Source organism: Pholcus phalangioides, unplaced genomic scaffold (assembly GCF_987345545.1).
Source record: "Pholcus phalangioides strain wild (caught in Gottingen) unplaced genomic scaffold, Ppha-v1.0 ptg000012l_1, whole genome shotgun sequence".
Taxonomy (NCBI): Eukaryota; Metazoa; Arthropoda; class Arachnida; order Araneae; family Pholcidae; genus Pholcus; species Pholcus phalangioides.
The window spans coordinates 5,890,038-5,912,784 of record NW_028301605.1 but is presented as its reverse complement, the minus strand read 5'-3'; the positions used below and the strand labels follow the sequence as shown (position 1 = coordinate 5,912,784).

General features: G+C 33.8%; 1 protein-coding gene across 1 annotated transcript in view; it reads left to right on the top strand.

The window, feature by feature from the left end:
• Window positions 1-2,741: 2,741 nt before the first annotated feature.
• Window positions 2,742-22,747, top strand: part of Xpd (general transcription and DNA repair factor IIH helicase subunit Xpd) — a 33,066-nt gene continuing 13,060 nt past the window's right edge. The window contains exons 1-17 of the mRNA XM_089240126.1: window positions 2,742-2,935; window positions 5,084-5,183; window positions 6,101-6,178; window positions 10,270-10,332; window positions 10,501-10,614; window positions 10,872-10,988; window positions 12,164-12,217; window positions 12,553-12,615; window positions 14,821-14,944; window positions 15,041-15,137; window positions 16,947-17,056; window positions 17,166-17,189; window positions 17,443-17,611; window positions 17,983-18,101; window positions 19,892-20,031; window positions 21,575-21,676; window positions 22,321-22,384. Of these exons, the coding sequence (XP_089096252.1) occupies window positions 2,931-2,935; window positions 5,084-5,183; window positions 6,101-6,178; window positions 10,270-10,332; window positions 10,501-10,614; window positions 10,872-10,988; window positions 12,164-12,217; window positions 12,553-12,615; window positions 14,821-14,944; window positions 15,041-15,137; window positions 16,947-17,056; window positions 17,166-17,189; window positions 17,443-17,611; window positions 17,983-18,101; window positions 19,892-20,031; window positions 21,575-21,676; window positions 22,321-22,384 (1,543 nt within the window). The 5' untranslated portion in view covers window positions 2,742-2,930. The remainder of the gene's footprint in view (window positions 2,936-5,083; window positions 5,184-6,100; window positions 6,179-10,269; window positions 10,333-10,500; window positions 10,615-10,871; window positions 10,989-12,163; window positions 12,218-12,552; window positions 12,616-14,820; window positions 14,945-15,040; window positions 15,138-16,946; window positions 17,057-17,165; window positions 17,190-17,442; window positions 17,612-17,982; window positions 18,102-19,891; window positions 20,032-21,574; window positions 21,677-22,320; window positions 22,385-22,747) is intronic.

The following is a 22,747-nucleotide window of genomic DNA, read 5'->3' as shown; positions in this document are numbered from 1 at the left end:
ATACATAGAAAAATTATTTAGAAAAACTTGAACAATCATAATTTCAAAAAAGGGGTCCGAAATTTTCCATATCAAAGATGAGGAAAGAGATGAATTTACCGCGGTCACTAAACCACCACCTGGGAGAAGTCGATCATTTCTAAAAATCTGAAAACCAGCAAGAAAAAAATGGTCCTTCGGTTCCAGAAAAGTCTCCTGTAAACATAACATATCATAGTTTAAACAAAAATTTCTGATAAAGGTTGACTTGGACTTGATGCCTCGGACATTCCATTGAAGAATTCTAAAATTCATATTATTCATAGTATTTTTTTTTTTTTGGAAAGGATTAACTAGAAAAATATATTGAACTGAAGAGAGGGAAAAAGCATCAAATTCACAGAAAAAAAAAAACAAAAAAAACAACACTTATTTTTGGGAGAGAAAAAGGAAATATCAAGCGAGAAAAACACAATAGGAAAGGGAGGGGAAAAAAAATCAAACGAAGCTCGATTTGATCACAAAAATAAGAATACTGAACTCTTGTCAGCTCTAAATGAGGTAAAGAAAAACCATTATCAAACTCGATAACAGAGAGAAAGGAAAAAAGATCAAACGAGGAACAAACTTTAAACGAGAGGGGAAAAAAAAGGGGGGGGAGACAAAAACGAAATTAAGTGAAAAACTAGGTTCCAACATTTGAGGCCGAGTCATTTTTCAGTCTCTTAGCTAATCGTCTTTGTTTAACCCTTTCCGCAGGAGAAGTATAGAATTTATTCGATTCAGGATCTTGAGAAAAGTCACTATCATCATTATGCTCAGGGGGCAAAGGTTGATTGAAGATAGCAGTCGAAGGACCAGAAGTGTCCATATTTACATTCGAATTAAGTGGCGGTATTATATTCACCTTATGTACCGCTAGGTTAACCGAATTGACTATTTCGGGAATAAGCGCTCTAATAGAGTCATTCAGCGATTCCTGAAGACTTATTTTCAGATCTTTAAGTACAATTTCTTTGATGGCAGATACTTCCGCTTGGACCAGGGAACTGATCTCAGCCTTGAGAGCACTGAAGTCAGATGACATGGAAATGCTGGTCCGAGCAGCATATGAAGAGGAATTCATTTTACATCTTTCTCGAGCGATGTTTATTGGAACATGATGTTCGGCTTTATAGTGATATGCTTTTGACTCCAAGACATAAGCAGGGCACTGACGATCAGAGGCAAGATGAGTGGAAGCCTTACAGTTAATGCAGGAGATAGGGTTTTGGCAGGTTTCATGGTTATGATTTTGGCCGCATCGTTTGCAGATCTGAGATGATACTCTACAAAACTTTGAGCGGTGAAAGTAGCTCCAGCAGCGAAGGCATTGATTAGGACGCTCAATAAATTTACGTGGTCGAAATATCAAGAACCATAACTTTATTTCCAGCGGAATGTTCCTACCAAGAATCGTTACCAGAACAGTTTGTAAAGGAATTCTTTCTTTTATAAATCTTCGAATACCGATGACCTGTAACCCCTCCGATTGCAGTTCTTCCGCAATTTCCACTACTGCAATATCACACGGAATATTTAGCAAAAATTTGGAGGTAATCGAATCCTTCAAAAGGACCGATTTAACGGGAATGTTCAAAATCATATCTATTTTTTTTATCTCTTTCGCAGTGTGAATATTTTCCGTAGAGATTAACAGCTCACTTGAGCGTGTGAATCGAATCTCCGAGATGTGTTTAGGAACAGAGATTTTTGAGCAGATATCCTTTTTCAGGCACAAAGGCCTGGATCTGGGAATAATTTCTGCACCCGAAAACTTGAAAGTTAGCAAAATGCGAGGGGACTCACCAAAACCGTCCAAGATGTCTTCATCAGATAATAGAGTATTCCAATTATGACTTGTAGACGAGACTTTGTCTGCACTGCCCGCTGGCTGTGTATCTATTTGAACAGCCATAGCTGCACATTTGAAGGAGTCAAACTAGACCCCGGAAACGGGCAGAGCCCTAACCAAGAGCCTTGATCCTTCACTTCAGGAAATTAAATAAAATTACTCCTACGAATATAATAAATAAAGAAAACTGTACTTAAAGAGGGAAACACTAGTAAAAAATTAAATAAAGGGTAAGGCACAAACGCAGAGCGAGAGGGGCGTAACACCAACCACGCTGCTTCAGCATGCACTCCAAATCAATTATCTGATAAGATATTGAAATTGCAATTCTGACGGCCTTGACCAAACAAGAAAATTACGATCATTTCAACTTATGAGAAAGGGTAAAACAAGATGTCATTAACTTCTGACCATATAATCTGTGTTCTACGGGACATGACAGCATCATCAAGGTTTTTATACATTTTGCTTTGTTTTTATATATTTTTTTCAACAATAATGTAAAATTAATGGAGATTTTAGTTTCTAAAAGTTATGTCTCATAGTGTTATCATATGTAAGTATCGTGACCATATTTCTAATAAAAACGGGACATTTCGTCCATGCTCAACTTGCTTCAGAATAATGAAGTTAAGAATTTAATAATTTAATTTAATTTAATACGGTTTAAGAATCTCAAAATGAACTTTTATAGAAATCTATTGATATTATTATCTTTACTAAAACAACGGATAGCTGTATATTATCAAAAAATAGTTATCATTCCCTCAAATTCAGGACATATGGTTGATGTACTTGTGAAGTGAAGTGTTTAAATCGTAGCTTTTCAAAAATTACGAAGATATCATCAAGCTTTCAGATAATATTCGTAAAATTGTGGTTTGGTCTTGACAACCAATAAAGGAAACAAACAAACCACTTCTTTTCCACGTGCATTTTCTCTCATAGATTTTATACTCACGAATATTTATTACGTTTCAGTAAAATATAATAAAATATTCATTATTCAATGAAAGCACTGTGATCCCAATTTATAAGTTACAAATACTACGACAATATGAAGTAAGTAACTTTCCATTGATTAGTCATAATGAAATGTATACCGGTATAACATTCAATTTTGTTTAAAAGTGTATTTTTTAAGTGTAATAGTCCATGTTATTTATTAGTTATTAATTATCTTATCTTTTATAAAATTTCATGCAAAACAAGCAAACTCGTGGATTTCCTTTTAAAAAAAATGCATTTAGAAACTACATGTAGATGGATCCACAATTCTTGGTTTGTTTGAATTGAAATGCGTAGAACTTTATTTGGGGCATGTAAAAATTATTACACTAATTTTCTCAAGTCCTCAAAAATGGTAATTATCAACCATTAACGAGGCCACACTAAATTTAGCTGAATACCAAAGCTATGTTAATTCAGCGGAACTCAGAGCAGGGATTACTGTTGGTTTGGTGCATATGAGTTTTTAATTACATACTAAATCCTAAACGGAATTTTGTGTGGGCCTCAGTTTGGGTGTCTTCATGGGAATTTTTGTGGCTAATTTCAAATATATGGTATCAGTCGCCAAGTTTTCTACCATTGATACTTGATATGTCGCTGATATCATCCTCCCTGGCACTAAAACAAAGGTTTGAATATTCCCATTTCAGTGTTCGTAACCCTAGCAAATAACGCAGAATCGGGTCTGGCAATTTAAAAAACATAGTTAAACTTTCCCCATACAGTTTCCATAATATGGCAGTTATGATGACTTACATAACATGATGATTCAAGTAGTTCGTCATCTTCACTACAAAATATGAACGAGATGGCTGTACCAGCAAGAACACGAAACAAGCAAAACTCTCACAACTTAAATCTAAGGGGCTACACGTATAATCAGATGCTTGTAGTGACAAGGTAAAACACATTACAAACAACAATTTATTTAGATATATTGAGAAAGATGTATAATGATAAAGAATGCAAATTGGTCAATGAAACTGACTTTTTTTTTACATTCACTCACAATAATCACAAGGAGGTGCGTCATCTATATAGACAAGAACGCTCTACACACCTACACTCAAAACACACATCCCGGCATGTAGGCCTACCAATTCATTAGAAATTCTGCAGTAGAATGTGTACAAGATGCATGTACGGTCAAGTAGTAGTAGTATACTGGATATATTGGAAATTTATTTTTTGATTTACAGTGAAGTGAAGACAGTGATTTACAGTGACACCTTTCTACATCTTGTAGAAAGGTGTGAGATCTCTCACAATAATAGGTTCGGATAAAACAGATTTCTTCACTTTCAGTGAGGGGGCATTTGCTTTGGTTAGGTACAACTCTAAAGAAGTATTTGTTAATCTATCTTTCCTTATTACCGAAAACCTAATCATGCTTTATTCACTTATTTCAGAGAATGACACCCTTATCAATCAATGCAATTATGAAAACTTTGTGTCAAAAACTCAACCAGACAGGACTGTTTTTTCAACATTTCAAGCTCGTTGTTTCATCAGTGCATCAGCCTGCTTTCCTTAAGCCACGTGACTCAGCATCATGTTTTTTTTAACAGGACCAACAAAATCTGTTGCTAACATTTTTTCTCTGCATTAGTATCATGGGTGAATGATAGGTTGGGCATTAAGAATTGTTTCATAGGGCGGCGTGTGCTTTCGATTCCCCCCCCCCCAGAAAGTCACAGAAAATGGCACCCACAGCACTTATTCCACTGCATCTGCAGCTTCCATGATGAAAGATTATTTAGCCCACTAATACTGGTATTGCTGTGTTGTCAAAATGGTAAGAATACTTACCAAAGCAAACCTGCTTAACGGAGGTTTGCTTTGGAAAAAGCTATCCTGCTTAACTATGTTAGGTTTAGTTTTTTGTGAGAGCAAAGCCGTCTTCAGAGTATCCTGGGCAAAATAATTTTTCCTTAGGGGCCCCTACCTGGTTAGAGGTGTCTTATAGCAAAAATTTTAACCAGATCTAATTTTGATGAGGAATCCCCCCCCCCCTCCACGCTTGAGGCTCTTGTCCCATGCCCAGGTAAGGCCACGCGTTTACTTAAGATGGCAGTGCATGAGGGCCCGACAGATTTCAAGATGGCAGGTCGCTACATGCCGATTGGAATACTTTTCTTGCAGGCTGATGTTTGATAATCTGATTTATTTTTGTTGGATTTATTTTTTTTTGAATTTCAGGGTCAATATTGATGGTCTTCTGGTTTACTTCCCCTATGATTACATATATCCAGAACAATACTCGTACATGTTGGAACTTAAAAGATGCCTTGATGCAAAGGTAACATATTTGTGAATTACATGTGTTTTGAATCATAAAATTGCCTTTAATCTAGGTTTCTAAGCTTTACTAAACACACGTTATTTATGAATTATCTTTCCAGAGAATATTCTCAAGGATATTATATGTAACTATATATTATAAATAACAGGAGCATATTCTCGTCAAGGACTTATGAGAATATTCTCAAGTTATTTATAATATAAAAAGTCATTTTAAAATTTGAAAAATTAGCTGGGGGTATCTAAGAGGAAGGCGTTTCCTTAGCAAATTAAGTTTTTTCGAGAAATTTATAAAAATCTATTGATGAAAGAATTATAGAATGGGGACTTGTCAGAGACAAGGAATATAAATAGAAAGTGGCGAAAAAAATTTTGCGACAGATATATTTAATGGGTAAATAGGTCAAGGGCTTATATATACATCTCAAAAGGGACAGAGCTCGGGTCGTGTCTGGTCTGGCATATATATTTAGTGTAATTTAGGCCAGTTTTATGAGAATGGCTCGTATACATATCTTGATTAAATGATATAAGCCTATGTATGGCGCGCTAGCAATTTTTTTTAACAAAGAATTGAAATTAAGTAATTATTTTATGATGCAGCTACTTTGTTCTCTCGTAATTCTTACTTATTCATTTCCTAATCACGCTATGAGAAAGAAAGAAAGATATATATTTATATTTGTTTTCTTTCTTTTCTTTTGAATATAATTTGTGCTTCTTATCTTGCTACTTCAATAGAAGAGATTCTATGAGACTTTTGTTTTAATGTGTGTGTGTTTTTTTAATGTATTTTAATTTTTTAATGTAAATTGTAACTTCTGATCATTTTTATTAAAGATTTTTATCTTGACCTGATTGTGCATAACAATATTTCAAATGAGTTAACTATTCACATATATTTGTTACTTATAGGGTCATGGCTGTCTTGAAATGCCTTCTGGAACTGGAAAAACCCTGTCTCTGTTGTCTCTTACACTTGCATACCACCGAGTTAGTATCTTCACTTTAGTTTCTTTTTTTTTTGGGGGGGGGGGGGTTAGATTTTGAGTGAAAAATCACTGTGATTAATAATTTGTTAATCAGTTTTATTTACAGTGAAACCTGTCAAATATAATCAAAAGATAGTCCCATCGAGATGATTAGTACTTTCATTCAGTACCTTTTTTTTAGATTGGGAACCTATTTAATATAGTGTATTATTTCAGTCTTTCTTCTGTGTCATATAGGTTCCATTGTAATTACATTTTGTTATTGCTGGTTTTGACTATATTAACGTTATAAGTACAGTAAAAACCTCTTAAAGGACATCCCTCAGATGCTCCATGAGACCAGATGCAACCCACGCTCTGTCCCTCCCAGGATATAAGCCTTTTACAACTGTGTGGGTTAGGTCGTGCTGGGGAGAATCGGGGGGCCGGAGTGCCCCCGATGTAACCGGAAAGTGCCCTTTCCCGACACCCCCATTTCTCAGATGCTGTCACCCCTCTTTTATGGCCAAATAATAACTTCACCTTCTATAATAAAAGTATGTGTTTCAAACTCCGGATTAACGGTTACCCCCTCTTTTATGGACAAATTTTTTTGCCTGCTGACAACCGCAAAAGAGAGGTTTTTCTGTACTTTAGGTGTTTGGAATTTGAATCATATTATATTAAAATTCAGGGTCCTTCTGATGCACATGCAATTTGTTTAACATAATAAAATGCCTTGAGCATTTAAATTATTTTAAAAAAATTTCGAAGACAGACAGTAACGGAAAATTAAACACTGCACTATTCAATACCATTTAGCCTTTGAAAATGTAATCAACACTACACATTTTCACCAAAGTTAGTCAAGCAAAAGAATTGGATAACAAATTTTGAATTGATAGAACAGAGGTTCGGCTGACATGCTGTAGTGCATCAAATACCCAGAATTTCTGAAAAGGATGCATATAAAAATTTAATTCACATGTCGTAGGGGATGTGAATTTTCCAATTTCAGAGGTTCCCCCCTTCCTTTGGGTTACATACTGTAAATAACTGTACTTTCACGGCTATCTATCTGCATTCAAAGACAGCGTCTATACGGTGTAACTGTAAATTTGCTCTGTTCCTACAAGATACGTTCCTAAAATACTGTCAATGCACATTTTTAAAAAATCAAAGAACAGTCGTTCAAATTGTAAAAACTTCAGAGCTCGTTATGGAAAAAAAAGACAATCTGTAAAAAAACTAAAATCTACCTTGAATATCCACAGTTTTGTCATCTGGCCACTATGCAGTTGTCGCCGTTTCACATCATGAAAATCAGGTATCTATACTCAGAGTCTGCCTTTGGAGGGGCACAAGAATTTTTTCACAGAAATTTTGGGTCACTAACACTCAGATAGAATTTTATATCAACAAAAAGCTTTGTTGCCTTAATGATCACACAGACCTACAATACAAATATGTATACATATAATTTCAAATCCACACATTAGCAATTAGAAGGATAGATGACACAACTTACTGAACACAAAACATGTTAAAAGCTGGGCATATACACAATCACATTAAGTTTCACCAAAACAAATCTGACATAGCTCCAATATTCAGGTGTGAAAATATGTTGCAGTTAAATGAAGGTAGATAAGAGTTGAGGACCATCAGGGGAGGAAAAAGAAAATCATTCCACCACCAGGGAATCGCTTCACAGGGATTCATATGGAATCAGAAGATAAGCATCAGAATCATTTGCTTTAAATTTAATAAGAAGGTACTATTTGAGTCATCCAGTTGCAAAATGAATTATTTATTTGATTCACAGTGATACCAGTAAATGATGGGGTAGGGGAGACCATACTTTTTAATTTTTTTTTTTTTTTCGAGAGGGCCCACTTTCAGTCAAAAAACCCAGATTTTGCCAGGGTTCTGGCACCCAAGTAAATTACAGTACCGCTGCATCTTTGTACGTTGTCTGAAACTTGACCTGCAACTAAAAAAAAAAAATACTGCGCTAACCTTAGGTGAGCATGCATTTTGGCGCTCCTTCCTAGTAATATTGAACAATTTGTCACAGGCATAGAAGAATCCTCAGCCAACTGATCTAGCGCTCAAAGCACCATACCAAAGCCTCATAGATACTATAAGCCTGAAACATATCTTTGTGACGTGACAAGCCTGGTCTTACTGTGTACACGCTTCGCTTTACTCAGGCATCTAAAACTCGCAACCAACATGTGTTTTATTATAATTGGAAGAAAAAATTCAATGAATTTTTTTAAGATATTTAATTTAAGATATAATTTTTCATAATTTAATCTTTTTATTACAATTATTATGTAGTATGGTATACGAAAACACTGAATATTAAATTAGTGAATTAAATATGAAAAAAAATAGAGGTTTCAGATTCTCTACCAACAAGTATTTATAAAAGTTTTTTGCTCCCAAACAAATATTTTTGAAAAATCAGACAATATATTTGACTGTTCAGTGACTTTTTTTATTTACATAATATAGAATTTGTATTTAAAATAAAAGGATACACACACTGGCAATGTACAAAAAAAACAATGTTATCAAAATATTTTTTATACCCTGAACTACATTCATATTATCAATCTAATTCAAAGGGAAATTTGTTGCTGCTCTAAACATTATCATAAAATTCTTTAAATGTTCAAATTTATTAATATATTAGAGGAACTTTTTTTGAAAACACAACATTTCAAAATTTTGATCTAATAATTACTGGTATACATATACTCTCTTACAATGTTACACATTATGGAAAGTCTTACTCATTTCACTCAAAGTTTTCATAAAATAAATTTTAATTTCTAATTTTAAATTGTGAATAATGAGCACATAAAAATAACATTTTATTTTCAGAATTTTAGTTGAAAATATTTAATGGGATCGATTTTTTAAAAATATCAAGTTTCAAAATTAAAAAGATATATCTCCTGAAAATGCAAAACACTTTTCACGCATCTAATCAAAATGCGCCTTTATTTTTTCAAATTAAAATATAACCTATTCAATATAAGCTATTCAATGCAATTATAAAGTTGTTTCATAGCAGCAAGTTTCTTTTATTTGAAGACTTGGTTTTAAAATTATAATTTTTTGTTTTTTTTGTAATTATTCAGGAATATGTTAGATATTTTTTTGATACAATCATGACAGAGACTTACCACAATCACAAATACCTTTGAATGTTGTCCATCATCTTATGTTGATGTTGAATTGATATCCAGACTTTTAATAGAAGCTTTCTTATAAAATGTTCCTGGCTTAACATAAATTTTGGACATTATCAAACCAACTATCTTCTCGATTTCAAAAAGTTTATAACATTTTCCTGCTAGGTATTTCATGTTTGAGTTCTGTACCATACTCTGGGATGCCTACTTTTGCAGCAATACTTAAGTAATATGCATGAGGTATAGTAAAATAAATATTGAAAACTTGAAAAATTTAAATAAAATATGATGATAAATGCCCGTGGTGTGCTTCGTTAAAAGCATCCAAAACAGCCACTATAAAGACCCAGATTGTGACGTCACAACCTCGGTGGAGTGATACATTGCGGCTTGTACATGTAGGAGGCTTTGATCATACTCACTTGCCCAGTAAGTGATATCAGTGGGGCAGAGTAGACAAATGCTTAATTTTACAGGAGGGGATGGGAGAGTCAGGGTTTTGCACACATAAAACTTAGCACTGAGATAGGTTCTGCTCAAATGTTTTGGATTCAATATTTTTTATGTGTTAAATCCAAGCCAAAATTATAAGATATTGGCAGAACCACCCTTATACCTGAATTAAAAGGAAGGTTGTTGCCTGAATTCATTTCGGTTACAAGTGAATATCTTTGCTGAGCTTTATAAAAAAAATGAGGGTTGTTAAGAGTTCTTGTTTATTTATAATATTTTATTTAATTCCAAAAAAGATACACTCATAAATTATCTGCACTAGGCTTATTTTTTGTCACTTTCTCTATGTATGCCATTCTGGCCCTCCTCATGTATCTTTGAATATGAACATGTAAAAAATCATCTCAATTGTTCTGGAGATTTACTCTAAGTTCTTTTTCTTTATCTATTTTAGGCACATCCGGCTGAGCTGTCAAAAATCATATATTGCTCTCGTACCATACCAGAAATCGAAAAGGTTTGTAATTAATAATTACTTTGTGATGTCATTGTATCCTAGAATTTTTATACTGTATATCCGATTTTTATCAGTAGTCCTATATCTTTTATTGATTTGGTGTGTTCCAGTGTAATTTGAAAAATGTACCATGTATTCTGGAAGGTTTCACTGACATATTTTATGCAGGTACTTGAAGAGCTTAAGAGACTGATTACTTATACAGAAGAGCAAACTGGAGACGATAGCAAGATAGTGGGCCTTTGCCTTAGCTCCAGAAAAAATCTGTGCTGCCATCCTCGGGTAAATTGATTTAATTAAATTTCAAATTGCTAGGTTGAAGATTTGTAATTTTTCCACTTGGTAAAATGAGGTGTATTTCATTTCTCATACCATTGTTCTTTGAAGAATTGGATATGTTTGCTTGTTTAAAAAAAAACAATTTTAGGGGCTTGGCTTCATTTCCCTTGATGTGATACATTTGTTGATTTTTGTTTTAAAAAGTCGCTGAAACAAGTTATCATCCCTCAAAATTTTTCATTTTATTTTTCTCAATACAGGTGAGTAAGGAGCGAGATGGAAAAGTTGTAGATGCCAGATGTTTTGCACTGACTGCTTCTCACAAGCGTGCACTTAATGCAGTGGATCCGAGTGTGGATATATGTGCATACTATGAGGTAATTTGGTAATATTAATAAATATTTATCTTTATCTTTACTCCATTGTAATATATGTAGCTGCTATTACCATTAATGTGTCATTTATCAAAATATTGATATATCCAGGGGTGACAGCACTCCTATTTTTAGAAATGTCCTTCTATTTCTTACTTTCACCACAATCCTCCTTTTTTTACCCCAATTCCCTCGTACTATTCCTATTTTATCATTTTTTACATCCATTTCACTAGGAAAGTTCAAAGAAACCGCAAAATATCACTGCTTTCCCACTCCCTCCCTTTTTGACGTGTTTTATTCTTGGCTCACTGCTGAAAGAGAACAGGAGAAAAAATTCTTTTTTAGTCCCACTGGATTTGGGGACAACGACAAGCATATTTTTTGGCCACTGTGCTCAATCAATGCGCTAAAAAATAAGCCTGAACTCCAGTGGGGAAGAGGAAAAAAGAAAAAGTAAGGGACTGGCTGTCCACGAGAGAATTTCGAGGGGAGACTATTGTTTCTCTCCTGTGATATCGCACTTAAAATGCACCTGAGAATCTTGTTGCCCTCCCGTGGATCCCATAATGAGGTTTCATCTCTAACGGGACAGAGCCCAGGCCATATCAGGTTTTACACAGGGAAAGAGAAGACAAGCCGATTATTCGCTAGCTGAACCTAGTTTTTTTTTAAACTTCATCAAATAACTTTCAGATGTCTTTTATTCTCAAAAATAAACTAAGCAGCTCATAACCAGATCCCTCAAGTGCCCTGCAGCATACTTACAGATAACTTAAGTGACTCACAGCTCATTCTGACCTCATTTAAGTGGTTCGCAGCACGTTTTTACCTTATTTAGGTAACCTGCGGCACATTCATATCTGATATTAGAGCCCTGCTGCATATTTTCAGATCACTTAAATGACCTTACATGTTCTTACTTCAATTAAGTGGCCCAAGGCAAATTTCCTACTTTCATTAGAGGGTAACCATTTCATTAATTTGGAAATGTGTGTCATGTGCCACTTGATTGAGTGATCTGGAACTGTGCCACAGTGATCTGTAACTAATTCACATATTTTTCAGAGTACAGTATTTGTCAGAAAATTATAAAAAAAACGGAATTAAAACTTTGAGTAATGAATGATATATTTTATGTAAATACAATTTTTTATAAAATATATTTCTCTTTTCAGGCATTTGACAATAATGGGAGAGAATTTCCCCTGCCTGCAGGAGTATACAACTTGGTTAGTGTCTTATCAGAAAATTTATTATTATTATCAGCAGACATTCAAAGCAGTTGAGCCTGCTTATGAAGAAATCAGCGATATACAGGTTGTCCCAGAATTAAAGGGGGTGATAAGTGAACCAATTAAGTAAGGATTGGCATGAACCACCCTCCACCATTTTGTTATTATTGTGTGTATTTACCTGATTACTTGATGTGTTATCATGCTTTGGTCTTCATTAAATAATCTTTTGCTTTAAGACATATGAGAGCGTGACTGAGTAGATTTATTTCATTAAATTTGAATTTTATATTATATATGAGATACAATTAAATGCTAGTTCTTCATTTCAGGATGATTTGAAGGAATATGGCATGAAGCATGGGTGGTGTCCTTATTTCCTTGCACGTCATGCAGTAAGTAAAATGGGAAACTAATTTAAATTTCATAATGTATTATTTCATAATTTCCTGTAAATTAGCTGCTGAGATGTAGAAGCCGTTTCAAGAGAAATGGCCAAAAGTAAAAACAGTTCTCATAAAAATGCCAGGGCTTTTTGCATATTGCAGCTTCATATAAGGCACCCATAATTTATCATTTAAGAACTAAAGAAATACACATTAAAATAAAATCAAATGTTGGCTTGCCATTTAATTTTCTTCGAAAGACATTATTCTTCAGTAAAAAGAAAATCAATTTTTTAACTGGATTAAAAAGAAATATGTGAAAAAAATTCTGGTTAGAATAATTAATGATTCAGAACATTGAGAATAAAGACAGAAAAGTTATTGGATAAGCTGCTGCTTTGAATTAGTCACAAGAGCTGAAAAGAACTTGTAAAGTTGCATAAGCTGTGACTTTACCTTGGGAGAAAATAGGGTTCTTTATTTATGGGCGATAAAAAATGTGATAGCCTATTGATAGATTTTTGTCGCCTTAAAGAAATATATCCTAATATTTGTTCAATTTTTTTTTTCTAAACTAAGCCTAATCTTGAAATATCAAATACAGTGAAACTTCAGTCAACTAGCTTAATTCATTCCCCCACATGCTTATCCAAAAATTGCTCGTATATTGAATCAAACTTCCCCATAAGAAATAATCTATACCCTGTGAGTTCGTTTCACAATTATTCATCCACATAAAAATGACTTACAAAAACAGCATTCAATAAACAATACAACAAAATAATAATATATTAAATACTACAATAAAATATATGTATTATAATGACAATACAATAATGTATGTAATTGTATTTGTATTATAAGTCACTCTAAATGAGAAAGAGAAAGACTGACGTTTAGAATAGTTTACGGACTCTCTTTTGTTTGCAAACGTATTCTTTTTGTTTGACTTTGAAAAAAGAATGTATCCAATGACTCTTGCCTCCTTTTTTTGAATTTCTCGGAAATAGGAAATTGCAATGGTCGTTGGATATGTTCATCGCTTAATTGAATTTGCTACAACTTTATTTTATTGGTTCTTTTCTTCAAAATTTTGCTCAGCTACCCATATTCTATGCATTTCTCTAATCTCATTCAACATGAAGGACTTTTGCCTACTTCTCTCTTGCTCAAATGAGATATCATCCATAAAATCTTAATGTTGTGTGCGAAGGAGATCCATTAGTTTATCTTCGGTCAACTCCTGGACATGTTCTTCCAGTGTCATCCTCGTGAATCTTTAGTCCCATAATCTTTCCCAAGGACAATCTCATCAACAAATGCTGGTTCTATTCCTGTCAAGCTAGCCGCGTAAAAGGCATTTTCAATAATGCAATCAGCTTCAAAGGCATGTTAAATAATGCAATCAGCCCACAGGTTTCTACAAGCAGAAAAAAATTATTTAAGCACGCATACATGTGGTTACAATGCATCATCTAGTTCTGTATCATAAACAGTCATGCTAGCACACGTGTTAATTTTTTGAGTGAGGCGCACTGACCAGAGAAGAATATTATCCACAATTCCACAATATGTGTGTGGACAAAAACAAAAGCCATCTGCTCGGTCATGATAACGTGAAAATAAATGAAACAAAGTACAGAATTTTCACTCATAATCTGAACCATCACTCGTTAACCAAATCAAATTTTATTCAGAATTTTTGCTCATAATGTGAATTGCTCATTAACAACGAGTTACAGTTACACTGTACAGTGAAACTTTGATATAATGAGTTACCGTCAGCACTTTTCTGTACTACGTGGAAAGTATCTTCACAGCAACTTTATTAACAGTTTCGAGGGATAGTGAAAAATATTGATGTTATTGAACACCTGTTAAAGAACAAAAACTGTGTCTGTATGGAATTAAAAATTCATTGAAGGTGATTTTGAGTGAAATATAAAATATATTGTTCTAGAACAGTTTCAAATTCTCCTGAAAAATATCGTTATAAAGGGATTCATCGTAGTGTAGTAAAGGATATTGTTGTATCAAGAGAGGTTTAACATTACACTATAGACAATTCCAAACTATATTTTAAAATATATTATTGTAGAGGGATTTATCATTGTATCGAGTATTGCTGTAGCTGTATTGTAAAATTTCATTATTTGTGAGAATATATTTTGCCAAGATCTTCAGAGATTTTGCTTTCTTTTTTTTTTCTTGTAGATTGCATATGCACCCATAGTTGTGTACAGTTATCACTATTTGTTAGATCCAAAGATTGCTGATCTTGTTTCAAAGGAGTTAACTAGATCCTCAATTGTGATTTTTGACGAGGCTCACAACATCGGTAATGCATTTCAATTTCTTTGTGATAGGTGGGACATTCCATTTGTGCACGAATCCAAACACCATTGATTTATAATTCTATGCTCTTTGATTACAGACAGTGTGTGCATTGAGGCTATGAGTGTTACAATCACAAAGAAGACCCTTGAAAAAAGTGATAATGGGATCAAGGTTTTAGAAAAAACTGTTGAAAAGTGAGATTTTTCTTTTTTAAATCTTAATGCAAGAAAAGTGTGTATACACACACACACGTCTATTTTTATATAGGGTGACGATACGTCCTGTATTTCCCAGAATAACTATATTTACGCATAATTTTTGCCATAATGACTGTTTTGTAAAAATGTCCTGTTTTTTTCACGTACTTTCAATGAAGCCTACTTGAATTCTTATTCTCTTTTGAAATAAAGGATTGAAATTATACTATGGTAATTACAATTATAAATAAGAATATTCACCTCACATATTTGCCTTGTTAAACATTTTATTTCATGGATTTCATTTCAATCCAAAGCAATTTGCTGTAGTGCTTCTTTTCTCGCCATTGGTAATTTTTCAGCATATAGCAATAGTGATTTTAGCAATAGTTGGCAACTTTGCTGACTTTTGGAATCATTTTTGACGATAATTAATTATGCCTCATACTGTAATCCCAATTTACTGTTTTTATCTTGATATATGGTCAGCCTATTTATATACCCAATTTTAAGGGGCACATATAATTTATTATTGTATTGTATCCAAAGTTCTGGACATTTTGCAATAAAATCTGCAGTTTCCAAAGTTTGAAACAGGAACTTTTGGTTCAGCAGATTGGAATAGATGATGATGTCATCAAGTTTAAAATCTAAGAAAACTCATAATTTAGTAGATATTCGAAGCCATGGGTACCATTGCTTCTGATTTACCTGGAAGCCTTCTGATATTCTCAGGCTTATTGAAAAAAACCATATTCTTCCATTTTTCATATTGCTATAGAAAAATCTCTAACCCCTTCCCCAAATTGTACTTAACATAATGAAAAATCCTTGAAGAAAATCATTCACTCCTGGTTCCTTCATCAAAAAAATGTGGTTGACCATATTTCATTTAAAAAAAAAGTTTGGACGGCCAAAATGAGAAAAATACTGGAATGTCCTGGAAAACCCTGCATATGGTCACCCTATGGGATCTCAAAAAATTCTCAATTCTCATTTTTGTTTTGTATGACATGCTTTCTTCAGCAGTGAAACATTTTGTCATGTGACAAACCGCAGATTTTCCAAGTCTAGGAATTGATACCTATGTTAAGGATTGGTTGGATATTCTGCATGTTTCATGCTTCTGAAAGCATAATGTAACCATAGTTTTTAAGATGCTCGCCAGAGTTGTGTGTGAGACATTGGGAATTTTTCCAGATCACAACCTAAACAGTTAGAAATACTATCTAATGTGCATTGCTTATCATGCCTCTCTTGTTATGCATATCATTTGTGTAAGTTAACATTTTATGAATGTTTAAAAAACGTATTATTTCAACTCATTCTCATTTACAAATTTTTATGATAATTTTGAAATAATGTATATATTTTTTGCTTATTCTAGAAACATATATTTTATAAATTCACATCTTTCAAAAATTTGACCGGTTTATACAAATACAAAGGCCACAACAGGCAAATTGCCCAATGAGGTGCCTAACGATATTGCATTATACATTTCTCATAAAAATGTTAAAATTTATCGAGTTTATAAGATTGTTCATTATTGTGTTTGGGCAACATAAGCACCACAATGCTTTTTAAAAATATTTTCATAGTGCTTCTACTAATAAAGTGTGGCTTATATCTTATCTGTGAGTCTGAATTGAAAACCCAACTAATTTTTAGTTCCATCAAGAAATTTTTCCTAAATTATCAAAGGATGAGTATAATGAAACGGTTATGAAAATTTTTAGTTAAAAATGCCATGTGATTATAAAGAATGATAATTTCATTCTTTTTCTTTCTCTCCCCCCCAAACAGTTTGAAAGAAACAGATGCTGAGAAATTGAAGGAAGAGTATGTTCGCATGGTGGAAGGATTAAAGGAAGCTGGTGTTGCTAGAGAGACGGATGTTGTTCTTTCAAATCCTAGTATATATTTAAATATATTTTGCTTTATATTCTTTTTATCACGTTGAACGCTGATTTTTATCCTGCATAACTTTGAATAAAAGGGTGTCTTTCTTTTTTTATTTTTCAGTTTTGCCTGATGAAATCCTTGAAGGTATTGCTCATTTTTTCTACTGTTATTTACAGTTTTGCTAATAATATGTGCAGTTTTTTTTTTCTCTCACAATTTTTAATTCTGCCATAAGTATTGGTAGGGCCTGATTATTCAATCTAATGCAAATCAGTCCAAAACTTAGATAATACTTGTCTTATTAAATTATTAAATTGTGTGGTTCGGTGAAATAAATTAGTGTGAGTGATGACAATTATACACATTTACATTATTTCCTTTTTCCATTTTCAAACAGAGGCTGTTCCTGGAAACATACGAAGCTCAGATCATTTCATAGCTTTCTTGAAAAGATTTTTAGAGTATGTGAAAATGAGGCTTCGAATCCAGCATGTGGTGATGGAAAGTCCTGCTGCTTTCTTGAAAGATATTATGTCAAAAGTTTACATTGAGAGGAAACCACTGAGGTTTGTTGGTGAATCCCTTTTCTGTGTCATCACATACATATGCTTTTTATGTTGCTATTAAATTATTATTGAGTAATCTTAAAGTATTTCTAGCATTTTCTTAAATTCAGATTAAAGCAGTGGTTCTTTCTCAAACTATTGCTACCTGTGGCTCCCTCATCTTGTGGCTGTGACATCCCAGAATAATCTATAAAGAAACCATTTCAAAGCGCTGAACACGCACACATCAATATAGCCAGCTCACTGAAATCCCCAGGAGTCACAATGTATTGGTAGAGGAACCACTCTAGGAGCCGCTACAGGTTTTGAGTAGATTAAAAAAATAAAAATTTTCTTTGGAAAATAATTTTTCCTTACATTGTCTTTTTCAGGTTTTGTGCCGAGCGCTTGCGCTCCTTATTGAGAACTCTTGAGATTTCAGACCTGGGCGACTTCACTGGCTTAACAATTCTTTGCAACTTTGCTACACTTGTTAGTACATATACCAAAGGTAAATCGGCCATGAATTCAGGGTTTTTCTCATAATTATATGGTGCAATCAAATTAATAAATTTATAACAGTAAATTATTTGTAAATCATTAATGTTTATAAATATATATACAAAAACTTTTCTTCAGTTGCTGGGAGGATTGAAAAAGTGACAAACCATTATGAAGGAATGAACTATAATACTGGCAGCATCAAAGAAGTGACAAACCATTGTAAAGGCATGTGCATGTCTGAAACGCATTGTTAGGGAACCACGACAACCGAAGTAAACATTCCGAAAGTGACTGTTAAGGCCCAGAAACCATTGTTGCCGTCGGTTTTTCGCCCATTTCGGACATTTGCCCATCTCTGATAAACTTTTAAAGTAGCCTACATGGTTCAATCCCGATCCTGTTTGGTATATGTGCAAAATTTAGAGACAATCTGTCTAAAATTGTAGATTTGTATAAACAACAAACATACATACTTTCACATTTATATATAAGATTCAGTGTACAATCACTGCCAGATTTCATGAACCTCCAATTTTTAAAGTGACACACTTTATATTAACCACGTCCCTTGCCAGAAGCTGGCTATAAATTTGAATGATCTGTATTAGATGTATAGACGATAAATGTGGTTTCCTGGTTAAGAAACGGAAGAAAGGAAAAGAAATAAGGGGGTGGGGAGGAACAAAGAGTATAGATGATTAGATAAAGAAGTATTAGTATGGTGCCTCTTGCATTTTTGTCCTCACCTATAAACTTTTTTTGTGGGTTTTAAGTGTTCTTTTTCTTATTTTCATGTACAGTGTATAATAGAAGGAGAAAGATTAGTTTCGAGAAAGACATACATACATCTCTGCAAAGACGGTAAATCGGAAGGGGCGGAAATGCAGGGGAGAACGAGAAAGAGGAAAAAGTTGAGAACAGAGAGGGGAGAAAACACACATACAACTTTGTTTTGTAGGGTTGCAATAAGTGTTTCGCATTGGGAAAAAAAAGAGGTTGAGATATAGTCAGCTTGGATGAATTCATTCCTCTAGCATTTGGACTCAATATTACGTCCCTGATCATAAAGAGGTTAAATTATTTCTCTATCCCTGACAAAGGCCTATTTCTGTGAACATCATCCCCATTCAAAAGCGTATGATTGTATGAACTATTTGTTTGAGTTCGTAAAAATGAGGATTGACTGTTGTATGTGGTTTCCTACTGTGTGTGTGTGTTTGTTTTTTTTTTTTGTTTTTTTTTTTTGAGAAAAATATATGTGGTGACCAAAAATGTCTTTGCAGTTTTTTTAACACTGAACAAATAGGTATACAACAAATTTCACATACTCAAAGTGATTCCTATTGGCATCCAGCATGTACTTCCATCTGTCCAATGTCCGTGTGGTGAAAATTCAGCTCTTTGATTCAAACATGTCTGTGGTTCCCTGTTGCAGGTCTCTCTCATTAGTGCCAGGATTTCGCACGAAGCCAGCTTAAGATAAGCTGGGATGAAGTTGAAGAAATATGTACTAAACTCATTGTTTTTTGCTCAAAATGAAAGCTATTGATTAATGAACAATTTCATGAAATATTAAGTCTCTCAATTTTATTTGTTTCATTCCCCCCGAAAATGTTTTCCTATTGATTTCTCCATCCCACCCCCAGCTTTCTAAATGAGCCCATTACAGAATCTCATATCTGTAGCTGTGATTCCCCCTGCCCTCTTATCCGCTCTGTCACCCATTCTGAGAAATGCCGCTGCAATAGAAGAATAAACTATCAACTGCATGCCTTGATATTTTCTTCTTTTTTTCAGGTTTCAATATTATTATAGAGCCATTCGATGATCGAACACCATCAATGCCAAATCCTATCTTGCATTTTAGTTGTATGGATGCATCTATTGCTATAAAGCCAGTTTTTCAGCGTTTCCAATCTGTGGTGATCACATCTGGTGTGAGTATGATTACTTTGAAAAGAATCTCTTGGGCTAACAGGCTGTTGTAAACTTTAGTTTCCACTCCACATTTTTTTCAACACCAGTGGTTGCCATCATTAGTGGATATTATGTCCATTGCTTCATGAGATTTTTCTCCACACAATCTACTGTTATCATCTGTAATCCTCCACAGTGCAGCGCTGTCAAGATACCTACTCTTACCTGTTTTGTTCTTAATTCATTACACTACCACCAAGACCCATGGCCTCTTTAATACCTGCATATCCTGCTGCAGTGCTCTTAGGCTGGGATCTTTCACACTTTTCACCTTTTACCGTAAATTTAAAGTGTGAAAAAACATAATGCAATAAGAATTGTTCAAGGCTTCCTGGTTAGAGCCGTGTTAGCCTTACCCTCGTAGAGGCCATGGTCTCTTTGTGAGACTGACAGGGGTTCGAGGGTTTGGGCAAATGTGAATGGTTTTTTACTTTTTCTAACTATAAATTTACTATAGAGGGGCCTGTGAAAAATTCTGACACAAAAGGCCACAGAAGAATCCAGTCTAGGTATCAAGACTAGTCCCTGTTACGACAATTTCATTTTGACATATGAGCTTACCTGAGCACTGCCCAGGGGAAGAGGCCTTCATGATTATAAGATCTGATCAAGATTTTTGAGATTAAACATGTAAATTGTGTGTTCAAACATTTTGAGTTAGAGAGGGGTTCAGAAAAATCATTTCGCCTAGTGGATCCATGATGCTTTTAAGAGATGGCCCTGCCCTTAAGCAGGCCCGTCATTTGGGGGGGGGGGGCTGGCTTTTGAAAATACACTAAAAATGGTGTATATATATTTATACAAATATACATACATTGAGTACATGTGCTTTGCCCCCCCCCCCTTCCCTGGAAAAAGTTGAAATGACGGCCCTGCCCTTAAGACTGAAATTACTCGTATTTTGTAAGAAAAAGGAAATGAAATTAAAGAAGATGCATTATATTGGCAGAAAACAGAGGTTTTGAGCAATCTGAGCACCTCAGATTTTCTGGAACCTCAAAGTTTTGAGACTCTACTGTGTAGTTTCTCAAACTTTTCATTTCATCACCCACTTCTCTTTTTCAAATTTTTTCTTCTCATCGCCCCTCTGCTCAAGTCAACCCATAGGGTCCTATACCAAACTGAAAGCTTCTACCACCATTCCCCCAGATAATATATATATATAATATATATAAACATCAAGAACACTCTCGAAATTTTCTAATTCAAAAATTAAGAATTAACAATTTCTTCTATAGAGGAAATTTCTATGTATTTTGTGCCTTGGGGAGGGGGCACCCCCTTCTGAGCTGAGATAAAACTTTTTTTAAAAAGTAATCCTGTGAATGCTACTGCATATATGGATATAAAAACTGCATATTTTATTTACTGCCAAAATTTATAAACTCTACGAAATTGATGTAAATGCTGCTACAAAAATAATTTTTCCTGGTACAAAAATCAAATTTTCATTTTCCATCACTGCATAGCGTAGCTTTTTATTTAAATTTTTATTCCTTTCAGACTCTCTCACCTTTGGACATGTACCCAAAAATTCTGGATTTCAGACCAGTTATCATGGCATCTTTTACAATGACATTGGCAAGACCATGTCTGTGTCCAATGGTAAGAAATTTCTGCATTTTTTTTTTTAATTGTGATACAATTTTTTTATGAATATATTATATTGTTCTGTTATTTTTTATTATTAGTCACTCCAAATTCATATATCTTTGAACATATTTACTTAAACTTACTCAATAAGTGCCTCATTTCTCGGAAATACTTACTCTTGCTTAATGTTCTTACCTAAGATGTAAAAAAAAGCTTGAAAGAAAGACAAACTTATAAAACTTATCATTTTCTGGAATTTATTTAAATTGTGTAACATTTTAAATTAACAAAAAGAAGCAGATAAATCAGAAAATAATTCAAGAAGATAAGTAATGCAGATATGGACAGGTGTTTGCTGGACTCTCCATATTTCTTATCTGGGTATTTGCCATTTATTGTAAGAGGCACCTAAAGAAATAGGTTCAATGTTTCAAGGAAAAAGTGTTAAAAAAATGTATTCAAGTAAATACTTCATGTTTATACACTCTTGGATTTAAATCTGGTTGGTATGAATTTCACACAATAGTATCAAAACACAGAAAGCTGTACATTGGGATACTCTGAAATCTGATTGTGACAAAATTTAGATTCATATTTCATTCCTCATGTCCGTTTCATTTTCATTCTGGTGCTATATTCATATACCATTTTTGTAGATTGTGAGCAAAGGAAATGATCAGGTTGCAATGTCGACCAAGTTTGAAACTCGAGATGATACAGGTAAGAACCATAGGAAATTGGTACTAATGAATTGATTTGTATTGTTTATTAGAGAAAACGATGCTATACCAACTGCTTGTAATAAAAATCTTTCAAGGTGTAATATTTACGACGTCTGAGTGAAGCTAAGTGAATAAAAAAAATCATTGATCTTTTAAAACCACTCTTCTACAGTTTAGTATTCAACACCCAATCAGTATTTCTCTGCTTTTGATCCCATGTCTTCCACTAAAGTGTGGTTTTCTCATAACTAGACATGTAACATTGTCATGAATATTTATAACAGAGATATAAAATTCTTGGTAATAATCTTTCGTGCAATGTTCTGAAAGTTACAAAAAATAATTTCACCTCATTTTTACT